The sequence below is a fragment of the Cyprinus carpio genome, chromosome B14 (genome assembly GCF_018340385.1).
Source record: "Cyprinus carpio isolate SPL01 chromosome B14, ASM1834038v1, whole genome shotgun sequence".
Taxonomy (NCBI): Eukaryota; Metazoa; Chordata; class Actinopteri; order Cypriniformes; family Cyprinidae; genus Cyprinus; species Cyprinus carpio.
The window spans coordinates 20,103,822-20,124,752 of record NC_056610.1 but is presented as its reverse complement, the minus strand read 5'-3'; the positions used below and the strand labels follow the sequence as shown (position 1 = coordinate 20,124,752).

Here is a 20,931-nt window from a genome sequence, read left to right as displayed (position 1 = left end):
TTTTCCAGAGATGACAGTTAAATGGTTTAACTTGTTCAGTCACATTCTAAGTTAACAGATTAACGCCCCACATTTAAGGGCAAAAAGTGAAGTACTTTCTTTTAGTCGACGCACAAAGGGAAACGATTAAACTTATTTACCTGTAGCGTTTATAAATCTCGCGCAACAGCGGATATTTCGCCTTTACTTTATCAATGTAATTGCAGCGTCTGTTTAAACACTCGAGATTTCACGACTGTTGCACGGTGAGTAAAAACGGTGGGCTGTTTCCATTACAGCAATATTTCATCATTTTAAAATAGCTTTAACAAAAACGTAGAGTTAAGCGTTAATGCTGAATTCTATAAATCTGGATACAATCAAGTGCTATACTGAACCTGTAGTGATTGCGTCAACCCACACTTTGCTGTTTAGAGAGGGGACAGATTGATTTAATATTCTGCCAGCGAGCCAGTATTAAGATTGAATATTTAACAGATATTTATCTGCATTTTCATGTGCATATGTAGTCTTCAATTATAACTTTTGACACACCTAAAAAATTCTGAGAACCTTAAAATAGCTTAATATCGATCATCAATCTCAGGTGGTCTAACTAAATGATATTACTAAATATTAACTATATAAATATAAAATGTTTTATTCTACATTTATTTTAAATATAGTTCGTAAACCTGTTTCCAAAATTTGGTACTGTTTAGATAGATAGATAGATAGATAGATAGATAGATAGATAGATAGATAGCAATGCATTTAACATATCAACATTTAATAAACAACATTATAAAATGTGTTTGACATATCATGACATGTTTTGTTCAGTGCCATCCACTTTTAATTTATTAAACATATCTAATATTTCCCTCTAATGCTTTAAAAAATGTTTTCTGTGGAAAGTGCAAAATTTTGTACTTTAGCAGAATAGTACTTACCAACATAAGTCGTCAACCAAAGAAATTCCTATTTTTTGCATATTCTGTCTCATGTGGATCTAAATAATGCTGTATGTCTTACTGCAGCTCTAGAAGATAACACCTAAATACTTGAGTAATTGATGCTAAAATAATCTAAATCCACTTAGCAAATATAGAACAGTTGGGCTGTGACATATCTCATGCTTGCATAATGTCATTCATCAATACAGTTGAAAGAATGCAATTAATGCCATGCTATTGCAATTTCAAATTAGATTTAGAAGACAAATAATTATAAACACAATAATCTGTCACCATGGCAGGATAGATGGATAAATGATGCAATGCATACTTTTTCTGCAGTACCTAGATCAGTGATGGAGGAGGGTCTAGGGAACCCTGTGGCTAGGAAGACTAAAGAAGAGTCTGGTAGTGTCCTTCTCACCTACTTCCAAGGAGATATTAACAGCATGGTGGATGAACATTTCTCCCGTGCTCTGAGTCAAGCAAATAAACCGAAGGAGGAAGGCTCCAAAATCAAAAGAAACCATAAAGTTGCACAAACAAGTAACTGTTCCTCTTAAATTTTGCTTTTACACAAAATATGTGACTTGCTAAATGAATTGAAACATTGAATTTCTTTATTTATTTATTTATTTAATTTTTAGATGGACTTTCAGGTCAATGGGAAGCAGAGTCACAAACCAGATTTCAGCCCTTGCTTCCTCCAGAACATCTCCGGCAAGGAACAAGCAGGGAGTCTCAATATAACCTTCAAATGCCACCAAATCACCCTGCAAACAGTGCTGTTCTGTGGTCAGGGGATTCTAGGCAGGGACTGAGTGTTGTTCTGCCCCCCATGATGTACCCCTCGGCTGTATCCTCTGGTGGTTTGATGATGGCAGAACATCAGTATTCTAATTCTCTGTTAAATTTCCTCCACAACGATCACCCTAACTTGGGCACAGTGGTGCTACCCTCCTCCAAACAAAACCTTACATCTGGATGGACCAAGTATCCTGGATTTGGTGATCAGATGACTGATATGAATCAGTCTGGTAAATGCCATCATTTTCTACCATCCTATTTTAATCACACCTGCATAATCATAATCATAATCATACTGAATTTGCCATTACTCTAGTTTTCAGTGTCACATGATCCTTTTTATTCATGTATGCTAAGAAACATTTCTTATTATTCACATTCTTTTTCATTTTATTAGACATTATCAATCTTAAGTATTTTAATTAAGTCACTTGTGATTGCCTTTTAGGTGTGCAGGTGATTGAGAAAAAGGACCTTTTTTGGTATTAACAAGGTTATTTGAGATTTAAAAGGAAGAACAAATAAGTCTTTCATCACTTTTTCGTTTAACTGAACAAGTGACTAATGGACCTTGCAATGCTTCACCTGGAGGCGTCTGCACATCCAACCTGTTCAGAAACAAGCTCTTCATGTACCACATCATAGAAGAAGATTGTACAAGAGATTGGCCTCAGGCTCTATGGTTAAAGACGTTTTACACACACTCAGGAAAACACACTAAATCTATGTTTTTCATAATTTAGAGTTTCAGGTGAAGTTTTTTGTCTGTTGTTTTTATAGCAAAAAAAATAAAAAAACATTTACATTGATTACATAAAGAAATGCATAAATGTACAAAAATAAAGGATAAAGAGGTTTTATATGGGCTTTATTATAATTTAGTAAAGTGCAGTTTCAATTTGTAGTTTGCACAAACCATATTTATTCTCATTTCATTTATGCTTGGATGAGAGCATTATGCAACTTGTCTGTGCTGTCATTTGTCAAATTCGACTGCTTTAAGTGCTAGACAATATTGTAGTTTGATTGGATGCCTTTGATGTCAACAACAAAAGGAATCTTTCTCCTCTCTTTTAAAAATGTAAATCTTATTTATTTGATGTGAAGTGTGTATGAAAGAAGAAAATCTTAATCTCACACTATGATGTAGTTATTAAACTCCACTCCCCCACCATGAATCCAATTCATGGACGCAGATGGAGGAACAGCCATCTCTCCACACCCCTGCTTGAGGATTACTGATGTCCTTGTACTATATTTAGCTGTTACCCATCTGGTGGCACACATGTCCCTTTCCAAATAAAAATGACCAAAGCCAAGGCTAAACTCTGCACTCAGACTCACCTCTGGCTAGAAACATTCAGCACAATAATTGATCACTCCATATTTTATTGCAGTGGGAGTGGAGGACTAAAAATGAGCAGAAAACTTTAGAGTGACTGTTTTATGCTAAGAAACATTTTCATAATGTTTGGATAAAGCTCAAAAGTGATGGAGTCTGACGTAGCCATCTATATCTAATGCAGTCCTTCTCAGCTTTAACTAGAAAAAGTCTCACTTGTTTAGAAAGGACAGTGTGGGGAAAAAAAACAATGTTATTGCACACAGGGTAGATTGGAAGTATTTTACAACTCCTCTGGCATTTCGGTTTGACTTTATTATCAACACTCTTTCCATTCAAGCCTCCGCTCTCCTCTTTACTCATACTTAATCTGTAATTCTAATATAGTTTGCAGTGACACCTCAGAGAATCCACAGCACAACTCAATTAGCACTGACCTACAGAGGTATCACCTTTAAATAGGACATATTTAACTTTTGGCTTTATAAAAAAGTATTATTTCTAAAACAATACTGCCTGACAGCAGAGACTTAATAGCTTCTGTTAACTATTGTGAGCTAGCTGATAACACTGACCTACGAGTATCGATGGATTCTGCCAGCAGCCCTTGTGTTAATGCTAATATGTCTGTGTTATTAACCTTTTTGTAACTGCAGTTTTCCTCTAACACGTTTGTAGCCATTGAGTATGATAAGACCAGGTGCTGCAGTTTTATGTATGTGATTTTTAGTGAGAATCATACCACAGGTGCTTCTCAATAAATTAGAATGTCGTGGAAAATTCATTTATTTCAGTAATTCAGCTCAAATTGTGAAACTTGTGTATTAAATAAATTCAATGCACGTGCATATGAGGCAGTAATTAAAGCAAAAGGAGCCCCTATAAGTATTGAGCACATGTACAGTAAATGAACATACTTTCCAGAAGGCCAACAATTCACTAAAAATGTTTTGTTGAGATAGTAAATTGGTAGGTTTTTGAGCAAAAATTCACAATTAAAAGAACCAAAGACAAACTTTTCTGTGTGCAATGAATTTATTTAATACAATTTATTTGAGTTGAATTACTGAAATAAATGATTGGTGGGTTTTTGTTAAATGTGATAAACAAACTTTTCCACAACATTCTAATTTATTGAGATGCACATATATTAATTAACAGTTTAAAACCATGTGGGCTCCACAGGGGAAATCATCACAAAGGTGGTGGCAAAATTATTCTTAAAGGACTGTTTCATAGGTATAGACTTTCCATGGAGTGGATCAAAACTCACAGCCGCACAACCAGTTAAAAAACAGATACTTTGGATGTGTGATATATGATTACAGCAGTATTGGAAAAAGATTAAAAGAGTGTCAAAATTAAAACAAAAATATGACTATGAACATATTTAAATAAGCATTTTGGCTGTTGTAAGTTAGCAACTTTTGATTACCTGTCAGTTACTTGAGGAACCATATGAAGAAGTCTTGACTGCGATGTGAAATAATAAAAAGCTGAAGGACAGCAGAAAGCTGACAAGAACATCATCAATAACTGTGAAGAATGACAGCGCTGATTAGACATCCCAGTGGCGAACTGGAGATTGCATACTGTCCAAAGAGTGAATGGAGAAAAGTTAATGTGAACATTGTCTATAGCCATACATGTGGTGATATCTTTAATACTATATATATCAGACAAAACTTAAGTTTGCTTTTGATTCTCAGGATACAGCACTATCTGGCAGATGTTGGTGGTTTGAATGATACATTATATTCAAAGCATGCTTCACATGGTCTGACTTGATAGAGTCTAATGGACAAAAAAAGCAAAGATCCATATTCATAATACCAAGAAAATTCCATACAGATATTATAAATGGCCAACAATGTAATTTTAAGCATAGGCAGTATCATCCCCCCCCCCCAGCAAATTAAACACTGATTGAACCTTTATGCATGGGTAGGGGAGAATGGGAAATGTTATGACACAGTGTGGGTTGTAACATCATCGGTTTTTAAAAATTAATTATAGAAATAAAATCACTATCTTATGTGACAGTGATATAGTGAAAAAAAAAATATTTAAAAACAAATTTCTGGCTTACAGTTTGATTTGCAATCATGTAAATGGTAAATGGCCAAACTGGCATGATAACCTGAATCTAAAAGTGATTCTGAGCTCAAGTTTAAAATGCCACTTCATCCATTCTCAATTTTGGTTTAAATGTAGCTATAAGTCATTCACTGTAAATTTCAATATGTTAACGTTACTTGAAAAAATCTTGCAAACTTGCCTCAGAAAAATTTAGTTAAAGTTTAGTTAAAAACTTACTACGCAATTACTACAATAAAAACATTTTCTTAAGGGATTTGTATCTCTATTTTTTCTTTCTTTCTTTCTTTCTTTCTTTCTTCCTTTCTTCTGATCTGAATTAAATTATTCGCAATCTGCACTCCAAAGTCCCGGTCTAAGTCAAATGATTCACAATCCACACTCCGAAGTTCCAATCTGAATTAAAAGATTCACGAACCGCTCCAAAGTTCCAATCTAAATCAAATTATTCGCGATCCACACTCCGAAGTCTCAGGATGCATGCACACTTATCATGTTTGGTTCCATTAAAACGAACCCTGGTGCGATTGCTCGTTTGAGTAAGTGTGAACGCTGCCATCTGAACCCTGGTCCCAAACAACTATGACATGAAATATAAGTAGCTTACTTTCTCGACATCCCGCATACTGAAGCGTGTGAGCGGCTCAATGTTGCTATTTGTCACTTCCTCAGGCAAACTTGATTTCATTAGAATAGTCTATTGAAGAGTATGAAAAGCTATACATATCTATGGAAAATACACCCTCTGAGTTCAATTATAGCATTTATCAATACGAAAACGATATATAAATGTATAAAATACAATATATATCGTCTAAAGATAATATGAACCCCCCCCACACACACACACACCCCTCTCATAATTCGCACCCTGGTCACCCAGCGCTCAAAGACGCGCCTCTCAGACGCACGAGGGTCAGCAGAGGCTGGGTGTGTGTTAATAGTGGGCTGCGCGTCGGTGAGGGGGAGATGAGAACTGTGAATCCATCCGTGAGGAAAGTCATAGTGTCAACACTATTTAGCCGTGCAGTCAGGCTGCTATGGTCGTCTACATCTGGAGTTTGAACATTAGCTACAAAGACACTTCTGCTCTCAATCAAAGTGCAAATGTCAGTTCAGGAGACCCCCTAGAGCCCCACGATTCCCCACCTGGCCTGAGCCGGACCGGCCACACGGTGACAGCCGCCTGCCTCGGAATCATTCTGCTGTTTGGATTCCTCAACAACCTGTTTGTCCTGCTCATCTTTGCGAGGTTTCGCTCACTGTGGACACCTATAAACCTCATTCTGCTGAACATCAGCGTGAGTGACATACTGGTTTGTTTGTTTGGGACTCCCTTCAGTTTCGCTTCCAGTCTCTATGGGAAATGGCTGTTGGGATATCACGGCTGCAAATGGTACGGGTTCGCCAATTCGCTTTTTGGTAAGTTTTACTGAAGTTCACCCAACAGGAAAGTTGTACGTGTAACGGGTTTCAGAGGCTATTTCAGAGGATATTTTACAGCTGAACTTTCTTTGTAGCAGTGTGCGTTGTTGCGCCTGCGTTATTTTCTTGCGTAGGCTACACTAGGTGTATGGATTTGGTGGCCGATGAGTTACATTTTAAACACAATATCCATGGTCAGTATAGCCCTATTTAACAGCTAATTATTAATAACGTCTTCAAACCAAGAGCTTAATAATGTTCATATTTTAGTAGTTTTTGGAAAGTTTAGGGAAAAATTATAAGACAGTTAACACACCATGCATTTTATAAAAATGTATAATTGATTGAAAATGTAGGTAATACATAAAAAGGAAATTTTTGTCCTGAAGGAAGTATGTTGCTGATCAAGCATTTGATTTGAAAATGTTTGTGTGTGTGTGTCACTCAAACAGCACTTAGTACGGTGGACCAGAAGGGCAAAACAGATTACAATTATGAAAACAAAATAACAAATTACAAACGCAAATGCAAATCTACAAAACAAAATAACAATTCAGAAAACACACACACAAAAAAATCAAAAAACATTATAACAAATCCGAAAACACAATGACAAATTCGAAAACAAAATAACAAGTCATAAAACACATCGACAAAAATGAAAACAAAACAACATTTCTCAAAACACAATGATAAACCGGAAGAGGTGGGTATAATTTGAGACAGCACCATTGGTTTGGGATTACTCACCAGTGACTGGACGAGACATCTGTCAATCAAAGTATACAGAAATAACCAGCCGAAAAACAGCAGAGTCGTGGTAGAAAGTTCTGAGATGGTCTTAAAGTAGCTCGGTTTAAATGTATTGTATGAATTGCGCTTGCTATGGAATAAGCTATACGGAATGTCTATTTACACGTTGTGTAAATTTCCTGACTTATTGGCATTTTGGCGTTCGTATTTTGTCAGCTCCAGTGGCGCAGGTTAAGCATCTGCTCTTGGCTTTTTGACGTGATCGACCTGGGTCCAATCCCATCTCCCTTATTTTGTTTTCAAATTTGTCATTGTGTTTACGGATTTGTTCTAATGTTTTCTGATTTTTTTGTGTGTTTTCTTAATTGTTATTTTGTTTTTTAGATTTGCATTTGCATTTGTAATTTGTTATTTTTTTCATAATTGAAATCGGTTTTGCCCTGCTCGGCCAATGTGACTTAGGCTACATAACCTTAAATATGTGACCAACAAAATTATAAATAAATATATTTTCAAGATGTTGCAGTTAAAGTAGTTAACCAAGACTAATCATAATATACTGTATATAGCATATGCAAAAAGAATGCATATGCAAAATTTCTCTTGCTGTAAGGTCAATCTGTAGCCTAAATTAAATCAGCTGAATCTTTGTAGCATGAGCACAATCACAAAGAATAGTTCTGTAGTACCAGTGTTAAAAAACCATGTTATTTTATTTTTGTGTAAATATTGTCCATTTCTTTTTTTCAATTAACTGCATTATAAAAACATATCTTACTAACCAGTGTACCTTCATATTTTTGACTACAGCACTTAAAGCAGACTAGTGTGTCAGTTAGGCTGTGCTGTAAAATTTTAGAATTAGTAAAATATTCATTTATTTATTTATTTTAAAAGGGCAAATGGTTCTTGATTATGTCAAGTTCACAGATCATATGCTTCTTTTTTTAGTCCGTTTAAAATTTTCCACATGCTCACGACAGGCAGAAGCCACAATCACTCTGATTTTATCTTCTTTGGGGGTTGTCTCGGAAGTCACAGTCTTCCCCCAGAGATCTGACATTTGAATGGAGAGCCCGTTTAAGGCCGTTAATTATTCTAGTGGGAGTGTTATGACACCTCCTGTTTCTCTTGCTGTGATGCGTAGAGGAGCTGCAGGGACAAGTGCAGAGCGCTTTTATGCAGAACATGTGGAGCTGCAGTGCAAACCCACTGAAGCAGAATGAAGCTCAAAGTTTTTCTCTGTGGTTACCCAAACATTTTTAACAATTGCACAGAATAAATAAATATGTTGTCAACAGCTTGTTCGAGCTCCATCATCTTGTGTCAAGTCACTATCTGCATTGTTTCCAGGATGGGTTGTTAAATAATGATTTGTCTTCATACCTTTGACCTCACCTTCTCTGGAAAACACGATCTGCACCTCAATGAGCTCACTGAGCCCGAGACAGCATAACAGAAACTTTATTACATTATTCTACATTTCAGTTTAGCTGTAGTCTGTTTCAGCAGTATCTTTTATTGTTACAGTGTACTCTATATATTTTAGTTTTAGGAATCAGTTGAATCTAAAATAAGCATCCATTTGAGGAACGAAGCAATGTCTGTGTTTATACAATCAAGGGTAAAAATCTTCTCACTGTATTAGATGTGTTGATTCTTCTGCATTTGTCAAAACTTTTCAATATACAAAAGTAAGAGGAAACAGTTTAATTATCTCTAAATTAACTCAGACTCAGTGTTCAGTAACAACTCAAATGAATTTTGTATGTTTTAATTTTTTATTGACTGATCCAGGGACAGAACAGGATGCATGATCATTGAGAGTGTAACTGTTCTTTGCACTTAACCTCAGGCTTGTCTCTTGGGACTGTCCCAGATGTTCACAGTAAATTGCTTTGTCAAACTTGGGTTTGATGTCATTTTCCCCCTGCGCGACAGAATGTTGTCAAAATTGCTGTCATTGCTTTACAGCAGTAGACTGGCAATATATTATGATAAAAAGACATTTAGAATATTCACAAGTTAGTTGTTTTGTGACTGCCATTTTTCCATATCTGTTTTCTTTATCCCAAAATAGGAATTGTGTCTCTCATGTCTCTGTCCATACTATCATATGAGCGTTATGCCGCCCTGCTGCGCCCCACCAAGGCAGACGTGTCTGACTTCCACAGGGCCTGGCTCTGTGTGGCCGGATCCTGGCTCTATTCACTGGTGTGGACTCTCCCACCATTCCTGGGCTGGAGTAGCTATGGTCCTGAAGGGCCCGGGACAACATGCTCAGTGCAGTGGCATCAGCGCTCAACCAACAGCATGTCTTACGTGATGTGCCTGTTCATCTTCTGTCTGCTTCTACCCCTAATGCTCATGATCTTCTGCTATGGCAAAATCCTGTGCATTATTAAAGGGGTGAGTGAGAGAGGATTTATTCATTATTATATGTTATACATATATGTTATTATTTATTAAATTAACTATATATTTTTACACCCATCATTAGAGGACTGGAAGAGAAACATAAAACATCCATGGAACCTTTCCATTGTACAAAAAGGTTCTTTATAGTGGAAAAATTTTCTTTAGATCAATAAAAAGTTCTTTACACTAAGAAAAATGGTTATTTTAACTGTTTACTTGAAGCTTCTTCCCTTTGATGTGCACTAAAGAATGTTTCATGAATACTGTGAATTTGAACATACAATTTTTTTCAGATATTGTTAGATGCCTACTACAGGTAGGGACATATGCATACTCAGATGCAGGCTAATAGTATGTGGTTTTGAATTAGGCAAGTTACTTGTTTTATTCATGAATCAATGTTTTTGAAGAGATTGGTTGAATGAACGATTCAGTGCCTCACAAAGTCACTTGTTGCTACTTACTGGTGCATCAAGTAACCTGGAGAAAGAGTCAAGGTAAAACTCCCATCACTAATACAGTGACTGAAAACGCAAACATAGACAAGCAGAGTGATACCAGTGCTTTTGTGTAACACCAGTGGCATACAGTCTCCTCTCACTGTGTTAATGTCCCTTCTGTGGAAATAAAGTTGTACCCAGAAATCTGCAATTATGTCTCATAGCTAGTGTCCAATTAAGATTTCAACCCCGGCGAGCTACAGATAACAGATCCTTAGTTCTTGGATTCTTTATTTATCCATTTGATATGGATTTGTCCAGCTAAAGGAATAAGATCAAAGCACTTTGGGGCATCAGGTCAGACAGTGCTCAGGGTGAAGAAAGCTTTAGGTTTTTGTGACTCATCCATGCCTGGGGTGGATTTCAAAAACACGTCACTGTCTGAAGGAATATGTAATGAGCGTTTCCAGCAGGCAGTAAGGCAGTGAGCCTCTAGTCGCCAGAGCAATTCTTTGAATGAATCACCATCTGAGTTATTTTTAGAACGCAGTGTCTGTTACTATTGGTTACAAACTGTTATGTAACAAACCTATTTCCTCCAGGATTCGCTCTGTTCAGTAGCAGGCGCCACATTGTGTATCTGACAAATGGAAAGAGGTGCTTCCATTACACATATGAGTGGACCAGTCACTACAGGCCTCGGGCTTTTCTTAGAAACACAAACATGGAATTCTGATGGGATCCAAAAGGGGGAATTACAAGAAGAGAGCACTGGGAAAATCAGGGGGTGAGATGTCTGAAAAAAGTAATTGCATTCCTAGAGTCACTCCAGACATATATGAAATTGATTTCCATTACACTAATCAATGGAAAGCTGAATGAAAATGTATTCAGATACAATTAAGAAGCACTTTTGAAAGTCTTTATGAATGGAGGACACTTCTTTGTGTATTAAATCATTTGCAGAATCAAAGACATCCAGGCAGAAGGGTTATTAAATTATGGAAATGGAACGAATGATACTGTGCTGAAAGGAAATTTTGTTTATGTTGCTTCAAATGAATATTTTTTGTCAGTGTCATTGATCCTACAAATTGCTGAAGGACACATCAAGAGGATTACACAGGTGAGAAAACACTTAGCTGAGCTGGAGCTGTCAATACAATCACAATCATCTTATTTAGGACAAATGGAGCATGTAAACGGTGTGAATGACGACATGAGCTCAGCTCCACTCATCAGCTCTCATTTGCCACCACTGCTGATCGGAAGTTTACATTCAGTTCCTGACCAGCAGGAGATAGAGAGAGATTAGTTCATGATGGGAAGGGGATGAGGAAGGTTAACAGGCTCTAGAGGGTAGAAGTCACGACTCTAATATTTAGACACATGAAGGAGCCATCTGCCAGTCTTCTTTTAATTCGCAGACAGCTTACACACGGCAAGCTAATTCATGAACTATAGGACAGTCCATGTTCTCTGCAGCAAGATGGAGGCTTTTAGTATGATTTAGATAGTTGAAAAGGTCTTTCTACATCAAAATGCAACTTTTTATGTACGTGTATATTGGAGATTAAAATACACATACATTAAGTGTTTCTTTTTTCGGCTCAGGTAACTAAGATCAACCTGCTGACTGCACAGAGGAGGGAGAACCACATCCTTCTCATGGTTATCACCATGGTCTCCTGCTATCTGCTGTGCTGGATGCCATACGGGGTGGTGGCTCTGCTGGCCACCTTTGGCAGGAGGGGCGTGATCACTCCCATAACCAGCATGGTGCCATCAGTCCTGGCCAAGAGCAGCACGGTGGTCAACCCGGTCATATATGTGCTTTTCAACAACCAGGTTAGTGCACAGTTGGATTGAATTTTGAATTTTTAGTTGGGGTGTCGAAACACAGTAGTGTGTCCTAGTGTATTGATTTGACGTTAAAAAATTAAGTGCATTTATTATTAGAATTATATATTATTTATCCTCAATTTTTATTTTATTTTAAAATAACCTAAAAGTTAACCTATAAGCCCACTATATTCAGACATGTACCATAATTTGCATCCACTACTTTTGATACATATTTTGGAAAATCAAATCTAACCAAATTTTGACCAAATGTTCAGATTTTTCATAATATTGCATGACATAATTAATAATCATAATTCAATTGTCAGAGCTAGTATTTCAATATTTAAATAGTATATATTTTTATATTTTAGTCTATGCATGTTGTTAGGAAAAAAGTGCACAAAACATATAAAGTACACTTCATTTTCCACATTCCACTCCATCTAGTGCAAAGTTGAATGTGCAGACCTTTAAAAAAATACTTAATTGCCCATGAGTGCAAGCGAATGTGTAGGTCATGCGTGCACTACCTAGTGGACCCTTGTTTTTGAGTTCTCAGATTGCTCGCACATGCACTGCTGTCCATGCACAAGTCTGTGCGGACATACAAAATGATGTTGTGCACTGTCCATGAGACAAAAGTGGAACGCAGACAAGTAATACAGCTTGTCACTTAAAAGGACAACATTGTGCTTTATCTACCACTGAAAGGTCTATATTAGTGAAATAAATGCAGACTGTTTCATTCTTTTTTCCTTTCAGTTCTACAGGTGTTTCTTAGCATTTCTGAAGTGTCAAGGAGATCCATCGTTTCATAGCCAGAATCCTCAGCACAGCAGCAAAGAAGATCCTCATGTGCTCAAGCCCTGTGACGGGCCCTCATGGCATCGCGGTGTCAAGGGCTCCCAGAAAAAAGAGCAGCACACCCTGGCCTTAGTAGTCCATTACACCCCCTGACACTCTCAAACACTGCCCAGGCTCTTTACAGATCAGCATTTATTATGCAGAATGATGAAAACTGACAGTGTGATGATTGTTCCAATATCTTAAACCACACCATAAAGTTTCATATGACCAGTACATCAGTGAGTAGGACCAAAACTGAAACCCATGGTACTCAAAGACTTGATATTAATATGCAGTATCAGTTTAACGAATACTCTAGAACAAAAGAATGTATTTTTAAATATGTGTAGATAATACACAAATGCTGAATATATAATGAACTTTTGAATAAAGACAACACACTGCTAAACGTGCAGTGAAGCAGTTAGTGTAAGTGTCAGTCTGTGAAAGCTGTATTTAGTGTAGTTACACTTGTCGCCAACAGTAGGAGCCACTGCCCATATCATACTGCAGTGAGATTCACTAATGTTTAATCACATATAACAGAACTCTGCAAAGTTTAGTCCATATTCATATGCTATTTGTGACAGATTTTTTTGAATGCATAATTTATTACTGGCCTTTGTTAGTGGCATGTTAGTTAATGAAAGATTCTCTGTAGCATAGTATTCAATATTTTACTGCTTCATTGATATCTCCATGTACTTAAGTGTTATCATATTTTATTAAGCTTTACTAAACTGTATAAAGTGTACATTTTTGTGAGTAATCATGAGTCATGTTATAACACAGAGACATGTAATTACGTCATTATTCCAACTGAAGTATTTTCAGACTTCAATCCTGCATCATTTGCACATTTTCCAGAAAGTGTGAACATTTTAATGTGCCGTTATCATAGTCAGTTCCATAGGCCCACAGTCTATTTTTCACCAACACGCACAGAACATGCAGTGAGTCATATATGCGTTACCAATCATTCTTCCCATCCCTGGAAAAAGAAGCAGTAAATACAAGGTTTGCTAAGTGTTTGTTGAATTCTTTCTCCCTGTAATAATTCAATGTGAATTATTTAATGTGCTTTTTCATATTAGACTAATGTTCACTGTAATACTAATGCAACACTGTATAAGTCAGTTTCAAAGTATCAGACAAATAGTCATTTCTGTATATGGTCATAAAAATGGCTAAAATGCTGCTTGATATTGAAAACTGGTATTTCTTATCATCTTATTGTACTGTTGTAATTATAAACACTGGTTTGTAGCTAGTTTTACTGCACTTTATTCGTCTAGTCATTTTCAGAACGCCAAATGCATCGGAAGTCTATCAGCTTTCTTCCTCATTGAAAAATGGTGAAAATTACATAAAGCAACAACATCATGATTATCAGTATATTACCTAACTACTGTACAATAACTAATAAAGCTTTGATTTTTGAGGGACGCCTAAAAGTAGATCTAGAATTTGCAGGAAAAATTTTTAACATGCTTTGTGTAGCTTTCATTTGTGACACAATACGTGATAAGTGCCAATATTTTTCACTGTAAATGACCTCACGTTACTCATGAGCACTGCTTATTCAAAACGCTGAAACATATATGTACTTCCACCCACGTCCATTCACACTACACACAAAGCACATTGTATTATTTCTGATGTTTCAGTTAATAAAGGTCAAAGATCTGATGACAGATCCCAGTTGTGCCCTTTCATGACTTGTGGGTGAAGATCATTTCCTAATGTATAAAGCGTGTGTTTGAAATAATACTGATGACTTCGGAAAATGTGAGACCTGGTAGTGGGGGTGGAACTGAGGTTAGATGCTTCAGTTCGTGTGAAACCTATTGTGTGTTTTACTTTTGCAAACAATTGACCGATACTATATAATCAGCAGTTTCTATTGTCAACAGTCAACACTTAAATGAAAAACATTTTTGTTTTGATGTAATGTACAGTTTATAACAAACATTACGGTGGTATTGAATGTCCCATAATTAAAAAAAAAAAGTTTAACAAACTCTTTCACTTCTAAACTTATATATAGATGCTTACTTGTTTAAAGATACAGCAATTCTTTCAATAGATGTCAAGAACGATCAAGTGGCGTTATGAGAATATGTAGTTGAGACCACCAGTTGGTGGTTAAAATGAGGTCAGAAGTTGTAAACTGTATATAGGCCAAGAGCCAAAAGAAAAAGCATGTCTCTCAAAGATTTCGAGGATCTTTTATAGATGTGGTAAACTAGTAACTTATCGACCTTGATTATCTAACAAAATGGTTATGGCTCATAAAAAACAGGTTTCATAATGGGTTTCTCCCATGTTTATACTCACAACTGTGAAGAATCTCCATTCTCTGTTATTTACACCCCATGTGCTTCAATGTGGTCAGATTTTTTTTAAAGAAATATAGATACATACAACATGTGACTTTATTTCCTGTGGTTTACTGACAAACAGAAGCTCTGCTCTAATTGCAGCTCACAATGTCACCAATAATTACTGCACAAAAATAAAGAGGCCCAAAAAGTATTTGGACGTTTAAGTCACTTTAAAATTGTATGCATACATTGCATTTGACTTAATAAAGACGAAAAAAAAAAAAAAAAAAAAAAAAAAAAATAACAATTTGACCAGAACATTCAAACTGCAGATTTTGAATCAGCAAAGACAATGACCTTTGTGCAAAAATGTGTGACCTCATGGAATCAGGCCTTTCTAGTACCTGGTATGAGGACACATGCTAATTTATGCCAAATTGTGCACAAACACATCCGCCGGTAACTCTCAGCCCATCTAAAAAAGGTGACATCTTTCAGGAAGTTGCATTCGAATGAGCTTGCTTGCATTGAGAGCAGCTCTTCAGAACTGCATGGGTGCCACTGGAGTACACGTCTCTTCTCTAATCGACTCGTGCTCTGTTCATCATGATAAACACCTTTCACACTAGCTACAATCCTCCACCTCCACCGGTGCCTCCACGGGCAGGATACAGCAGACCCCGGCCAGCGGGCAACACATCTTTAGTCAAGTTTTTGTCAGTGATGCTACTGCTGTTAATGATACTGACCTTCGGAGGCTTCCTCTACCTGTTCCAGAAACTCAACATGGTATGAACGGCTCTTCTCTTAGTGGCTCTTGGTGCTCAAGTTTGTATCTACTGTAGGTTTCATGGGTGTACAATTGAAAAGAAATGATGTGTAATATAAGGTTAAGTTGGCACAATTTTAAATATCTTTTTTTTATATATATATTTATATAGAAGTCATTTATTATTTTAATAGAAGCTAACAGACTTTTAGATGGCAGATCATTTTATGGCTCCATATATTATAATATATTATATTATAATAATTTTGCTTATGATGATTTTTTTCTATATGCATTATTGACATTATTAACTTTTTGTAGCTCGGCAATCACTGATAATGGTTTTGTGGTAGGAGCGATGTAAAAGGTGCAAGCATGAGGTTAACAACTTTTAACATAAAATATACACTAAAATCAAGAAGAATATTTTATACAATGATTATTTTGTCTCAGAATATACAGAAACTTTTAAACTTGAAAAACTGAGAGGCCTAATCTCATGGGTGTATTTCCTGGGTTGTGTGGTTTTGAGCAAGGCAGCATGCTGCGCATCAAAGAAACAAACAAAGCCAACAAAAACCAGGCTTTCTGTCCAAGAGGAAGTTAAAACCAAACTACCCAACAAATTATGCAATCTTACTCTTTGATTTATATGCCGAAGGAGTGACTTAATAACAATTTTAGGCATGATTATCCCTACAATAGTAAGCATTACTGAGAATCAAAGCATCATTAGAATATATATATATATATAAACCCTCCAAACGAGAAGAACTTAGTTGTAAACATCAGAATTTTTTTTTTTTAAATATATATATATATATATATATATATATATATACACCTTCTTTTGGTAAACACGGATATACAGTTTCAAAATAGATTATGTAAAGCTCATGTATTCCATTATGTAGTATGCATTTCCGTGAATCAAGCAGACAGACTGATATAAGAATCAATGAAGTGTTAGTTTCAGTAGGACTTTCAAATGTTTCAGTAATGATCAAGTTAAAGTGCAAGTTACAGTGCATGTTTCACCAAACAGATGCATGAACGTAAGTCACGTTTACCAGACGGGTAATTAGTAACAGTACATTCCATGCGATCAGTTTCAGCTGAAATGTTGATCAAACTAAACACAACTGTCATTACACGTTTATTATTAAGCTTATTAAAGATGTACAAATCACAAATATATGACAATGTTTTGTCATATATAAATGATATATTTTGGACCTACTTTGTGTTAAGTGTCTGTATACATTGTGACAATGCACCTGTGTACATTTTTACATTGTACGTATATTTAAAATAACCATCATGTACCATCCAAATTAATTATTGTAGTTACGTCTAGAATTATTAAGTACATAGTGTTTAAAGATACCCAATATAAAGTGGGACCTATATACAGTATATATATATATACACATTTACAAATAATCAATAACATGTAGGTAATTGTACTTGAAATAAACTTTGACAGGCAGCACTGTGTACAATTATAAAAACATTTTAATTTTTGTATTATGCAACGAAAAGTCATATAATTTACATTCTGTGTTCTCTGTGATCGTGTTTATTTTTTTTTATTTTTTTTTGTTAGAGCTCTCTCTAGATATTTACTATAAATTCTTTAAGCATTAAAGGAAACATATTAATAATTGTCTTTTCCTTCCTCAGCAGCTCCAGGACAGTTATCATGAAGACATCAGCCTACAGAGACTACAGGAATGTGCGGACAGCAGTATGGGAGAAGAATCAATTACAGAATGTGGCAAACTGATGGAAAAATATAAAGCTGTCATAGCAAAGGTATATCTTATTGTCATACGTTTAAAATATTCTGATGCTCCTAGAAGTGAATCGTACAACATAACCATCATATGAAACATTGTGTACAGCTCTATGACTTCATGTATCATTAATATTCTTTTACTTTCTCCCAAAGGTTTCACAAGCAAATGAAAAATGTAAGTATCTAAAACACATCACACAATGTATTGTTAAATACTGATTGTGCTAGGATGTTAGTGCCTGCATAAAAATAACGTTTAGAAAGCAATGTGGTCTCCTATTACTTTTTTATTGTATGCTTACAGTAACCCTTCATTTTTTTTGTATACTTACTACTGTTGTGCATTTCTCCTGCAGTGTCTAAGTTAACTGGAGGGCAACACTTTATTGGACCAGCTGCACACATGACTGTTCAGACTGAGCATAAAGGTAATAGAATTTATTAGAATCATTCATTTAGTATTAAATGAAATCCTGCAATCAAACTAAAGTCCAGCCATTGTGTGGTGATAATGGGTTTCTCCCTGTTTTAAGATAAGACAGATAAGACTTCTGACTTCTTGAAGAAAAGTCTTCTTTGGGATGAAGAGCACTCACTGCTACAGGATGTACGGCTCAGCAAAGAACGGGACAAGTTGACCATTCAGTATCCCGGAATCTACTTCATCTATTCCCAGGTCACCTTCTCCAAAAATTCTCCTGTATCTTCATTAAAGCAATCCATAAGGATCACAGTACCCAAGAAAGAGCAAGACAAGGAGCTACTCAAGTCTTTTTGCAGTTTGAAACCAAACACATCAAATTTGTGTACAGCTTCTGTGGCAGGGGTGTTCCATCTAGAAAAAGACCAACAGATCTTTGTTACAGTAACAGACACATCCTTGGTGAACCGGGACTCCTGCAGCTTTGGATTATTCAAATTGCGGTAAAGAACACTCTTGAACTGATTGAACTGAAGCGATCAAGGGGGAGATGGATGATACAATCGAATGGATCAAATGGATAATTATACAGTCATGTTATACATCTCAAGGGAAAGAAATTGCATGTCTTCTCCTTGACACCAAACCACGAGCCAAGTTCAGGACACACAACAAAATCATATATTTTGTTTATTACAAATACAACCCAATTAGAACATCATGAATGTTCACAAACCACTAGTGTTTGTCTAAAATTATTTATATAATTGTCCTTAAATTTATATATCTTTAGTTTTCCCTTTTTTATGGTTTGCTCTTCTTTTTTAACAATAATAATAAATATATTTATTTTAGATTACGCTTGACAATTATAACTGATGGTTGATTCTTATTTATAGTACTTCCTAAGTACTTATTTAAATGTTAATATTAATATATATTATGTGGGTTATATACAAGTAACTTTTAATAAATGAGCCGAAACATTTTTTCCCCCTCCCTATTATACCATTCCTCAAGTCCTCCAGTATTTTTGATATTATTACCAATGTTTCCAAGTGGTCATAAGTTGTGTAAGTGTTTCCTAACGTAGTGGATTGAGGTTGTGAGAAGTGCTAATCTTAAAGTTTGGAAACTACTGTGTAGGACGAGTCGAAGAGAAAGACACATAAGCCTACCAGTTCTGTTTTTAACTTCAATTTGATAACGCGACCCTGAACTGACTACTGCTGTGCCTATTTTACAGCATTCCATCCTCCTCCATGGAAACAGTGAGTTTTAGGTGACAAACGTGTGCTCATTTGAGCCACGCGGATGCCTCTGCTTACAGGAAGTAGTCGGCCTACTAAACTCACTCTAGCCTGTACATTCACGCATCAAAAAAGTAACACGCCATATTGAAAAGACATCATTTTAACTACCTCCGTACTTCACAACAAGGTGGAATTTCCTAATATGTGTACGTAGGATGCAAATAAAATCAAACGTATAGCTTATTAACATGATGTTATTTTATTAAAAGAAATCCTTATTGAAATGAAGACAAAATAAAAACACAAGCACTAGGGGAAAAAACCCAAACACATTATATATATATAGCATTTATATTGCATAGATCAGCGCCGCAAAAATAAAACTTGTGTTCTGCAGACATGGGCACTTTTAAGAGGAAACTGACGTGGACATTCTTCAACCCTCGTTTATGATCTCCTGAAAGTGCTATTCATTTTTTTTATTATTGGACACATTCATGACATGACAAAGTGAATTTCCTTTCAGTGAGATCAGTAGCCACCTAGAGCAAATATCATGTATACATACTAGCATAACCTACTGATCAATTCAATCTCTTCCACATTACACACACACACACACACACACACACAAACAGGCCATCAGAAATACTCTGCAGATGGCAAAGTTATAGACAGATGCTTTAAAACTGCAGGAGTTTCCATAACAACAATACAATCAGGGTTAACACTTTAAAATAATATTTAAGGCTATGTGTACCACATGGCATGCAAGGTTAATTGCTGGAAAAACAAACACGCACACAAACAAGAAACAGATTTAAACACAGTACCACAGTAACAGCATTATATTTATGCACCTTAGAGCACATCTTATTGCCTAATCGGAAGAATATATTATACAGTATACTCCTTCCAAGAGAAAAACTGGCTCTAGTACAGCAATTGTAACAACAAACCAGTTGCATATTGCATTGAATTGCCACAGCAATGCTCCGGAGGTGACCGCTGGTGGGTAAAAACAAAAAACAAAAACTCCCCACCCAAGTTTTGCTCATCTTTACAGCTCTTGGCATGCATTTCTTCACTGCTTAAGATCTCCGATCCACAGCGAATGAAAGATTAGTCATGGTTAACTAGTTATAGTTAAAATGGCAGGAGTACAAGAAAATGAAAAATATGTACCACGCAAGAATACAAATGAGTAAGAAAATGCACCTCAACTGTAAACCAGATTAGATGCCATATTAAATTCAACGTGGATGAAAACAAGTCTGTGAGAGATAGACGTACTGTCTTTACCATGGCATCCACTATATAAAGCTCCTAGATCACATACTTTTCTAAAACTCATAACTTTCAAAAGTTTCTTCGGAAAGATGTTTTGTCAGCTGAACAATCTGTATGTTATTAAACTACAGCACAATCCACTAAATGCACTGTACTTCTATCTATCAC

General features: G+C 36.0%; 3 protein-coding genes across 4 annotated transcripts; all 3 read left to right on the top strand.

The window, feature by feature from the left end:
- Positions 1–51: 51 nt before the first annotated feature.
- LOC109054261 (transcription cofactor vestigial-like protein 1) lies at positions 52–3,073 on the top strand. The gene is made up of 4 exons (XM_019071552.2): positions 52–245; positions 1,278–1,481; positions 1,583–1,972; positions 2,191–3,073. The coding sequence occupies exons 2-4, from the start codon at positions 1,292–1,294 to the stop codon at positions 2,229–2,231; spliced, it is 621 nt and encodes a 206-aa protein (XP_018927097.1). The 5' UTR covers positions 52–245; positions 1,278–1,291; the 3' UTR covers positions 2,232–3,073.
- A 3,033-nt stretch (positions 3,074–6,106) lies between these two features.
- Positions 6,107–14,603, top strand: tmtops3a (teleost multiple tissue opsin 3a). The gene is made up of 4 exons (XM_019071554.2): positions 6,107–6,603; positions 9,440–9,768; positions 11,832–12,065; positions 12,825–14,603. The coding sequence occupies exons 1-4, from the start codon at positions 6,222–6,224 to the stop codon at positions 13,017–13,019; spliced, it is 1,140 nt and encodes a 379-aa protein (XP_018927099.1). The 5' UTR covers positions 6,107–6,221; the 3' UTR covers positions 13,020–14,603.
- A 1,101-nt stretch (positions 14,604–15,704) lies between these two features.
- On the top strand, positions 15,705–19,089 carry LOC109054254 (CD40 ligand-like). Of its 2 annotated transcripts, none has more exons than XM_042738467.1 (5): positions 15,705–16,021; positions 17,688–17,816; positions 17,953–17,974; positions 18,156–18,227; positions 18,333–19,089. In XM_042738467.1, the coding sequence occupies exons 1-5, from the start codon at positions 15,839–15,841 to the stop codon at positions 18,725–18,727; spliced, it is 801 nt and encodes a 266-aa protein (XP_042594401.1). In that variant the 5' UTR covers positions 15,705–15,838; the 3' UTR covers positions 18,728–19,089. The 2 variants fall into 2 exon arrangements, with proteins under 2 accessions (XP_042594401.1, XP_018927091.2); XM_019071546.2 differs by having other exon boundaries at positions 15,721–16,021; positions 17,685–17,816.
- The last annotated feature ends 1,842 nt before the right edge of the window (positions 19,090–20,931 follow it).

Bases quoted from the DNA above. Each gene is read 5' to 3' on its own strand.
- tmtops3a (XM_019071554.2), top strand. From the start codon at position 6,222: ATGGTCGTCTACATCTGGAGTTTGAACATTAGCTACAAAGACACTTCT. The intron at 6,604-9,439 runs GTAAGTTTTACT...ATCCCAAAATAG, and splicing joins GTTCGCCAATTCGCTTTTTG to GAATTGTGTCTCTCATGTCT. The intron at 12,066-12,824 runs GTTAGTGCACAG...TTTTCCTTTCAG, and splicing joins ATGTGCTTTTCAACAACCAG to TTCTACAGGTGTTTCTTAGC.
- LOC109054261 (XM_019071552.2), top strand. From the start codon at position 1,292: ATGGAGGAGGGTCTAGGGAACCCTGTGGCTAGGAAGACTAAAGAAGAG. The intron at 1,482-1,582 runs GTAACTGTTCCT...TTTAATTTTTAG, and splicing joins CCATAAAGTTGCACAAACAA to ATGGACTTTCAGGTCAATGG. The intron at 1,973-2,190 runs GTAAATGCCATC...ATTGCCTTTTAG, and splicing joins GACTGATATGAATCAGTCTG to GTGTGCAGGTGATTGAGAAA.
- LOC109054254 (XM_019071546.2), top strand. From the start codon at position 15,839: ATGATAAACACCTTTCACACTAGCTACAATCCTCCACCTCCACCGGTG. The intron at 17,817-17,952 runs GTATATCTTATT...TTTCTCCCAAAG, and splicing joins ATAAAGCTGTCATAGCAAAG to GTTTCACAAGCAAATGAAAA. The intron at 17,975-18,155 runs GTAAGTATCTAA...TTTCTCCTGCAG, and splicing joins TTCACAAGCAAATGAAAAAT to TGTCTAAGTTAACTGGAGGG.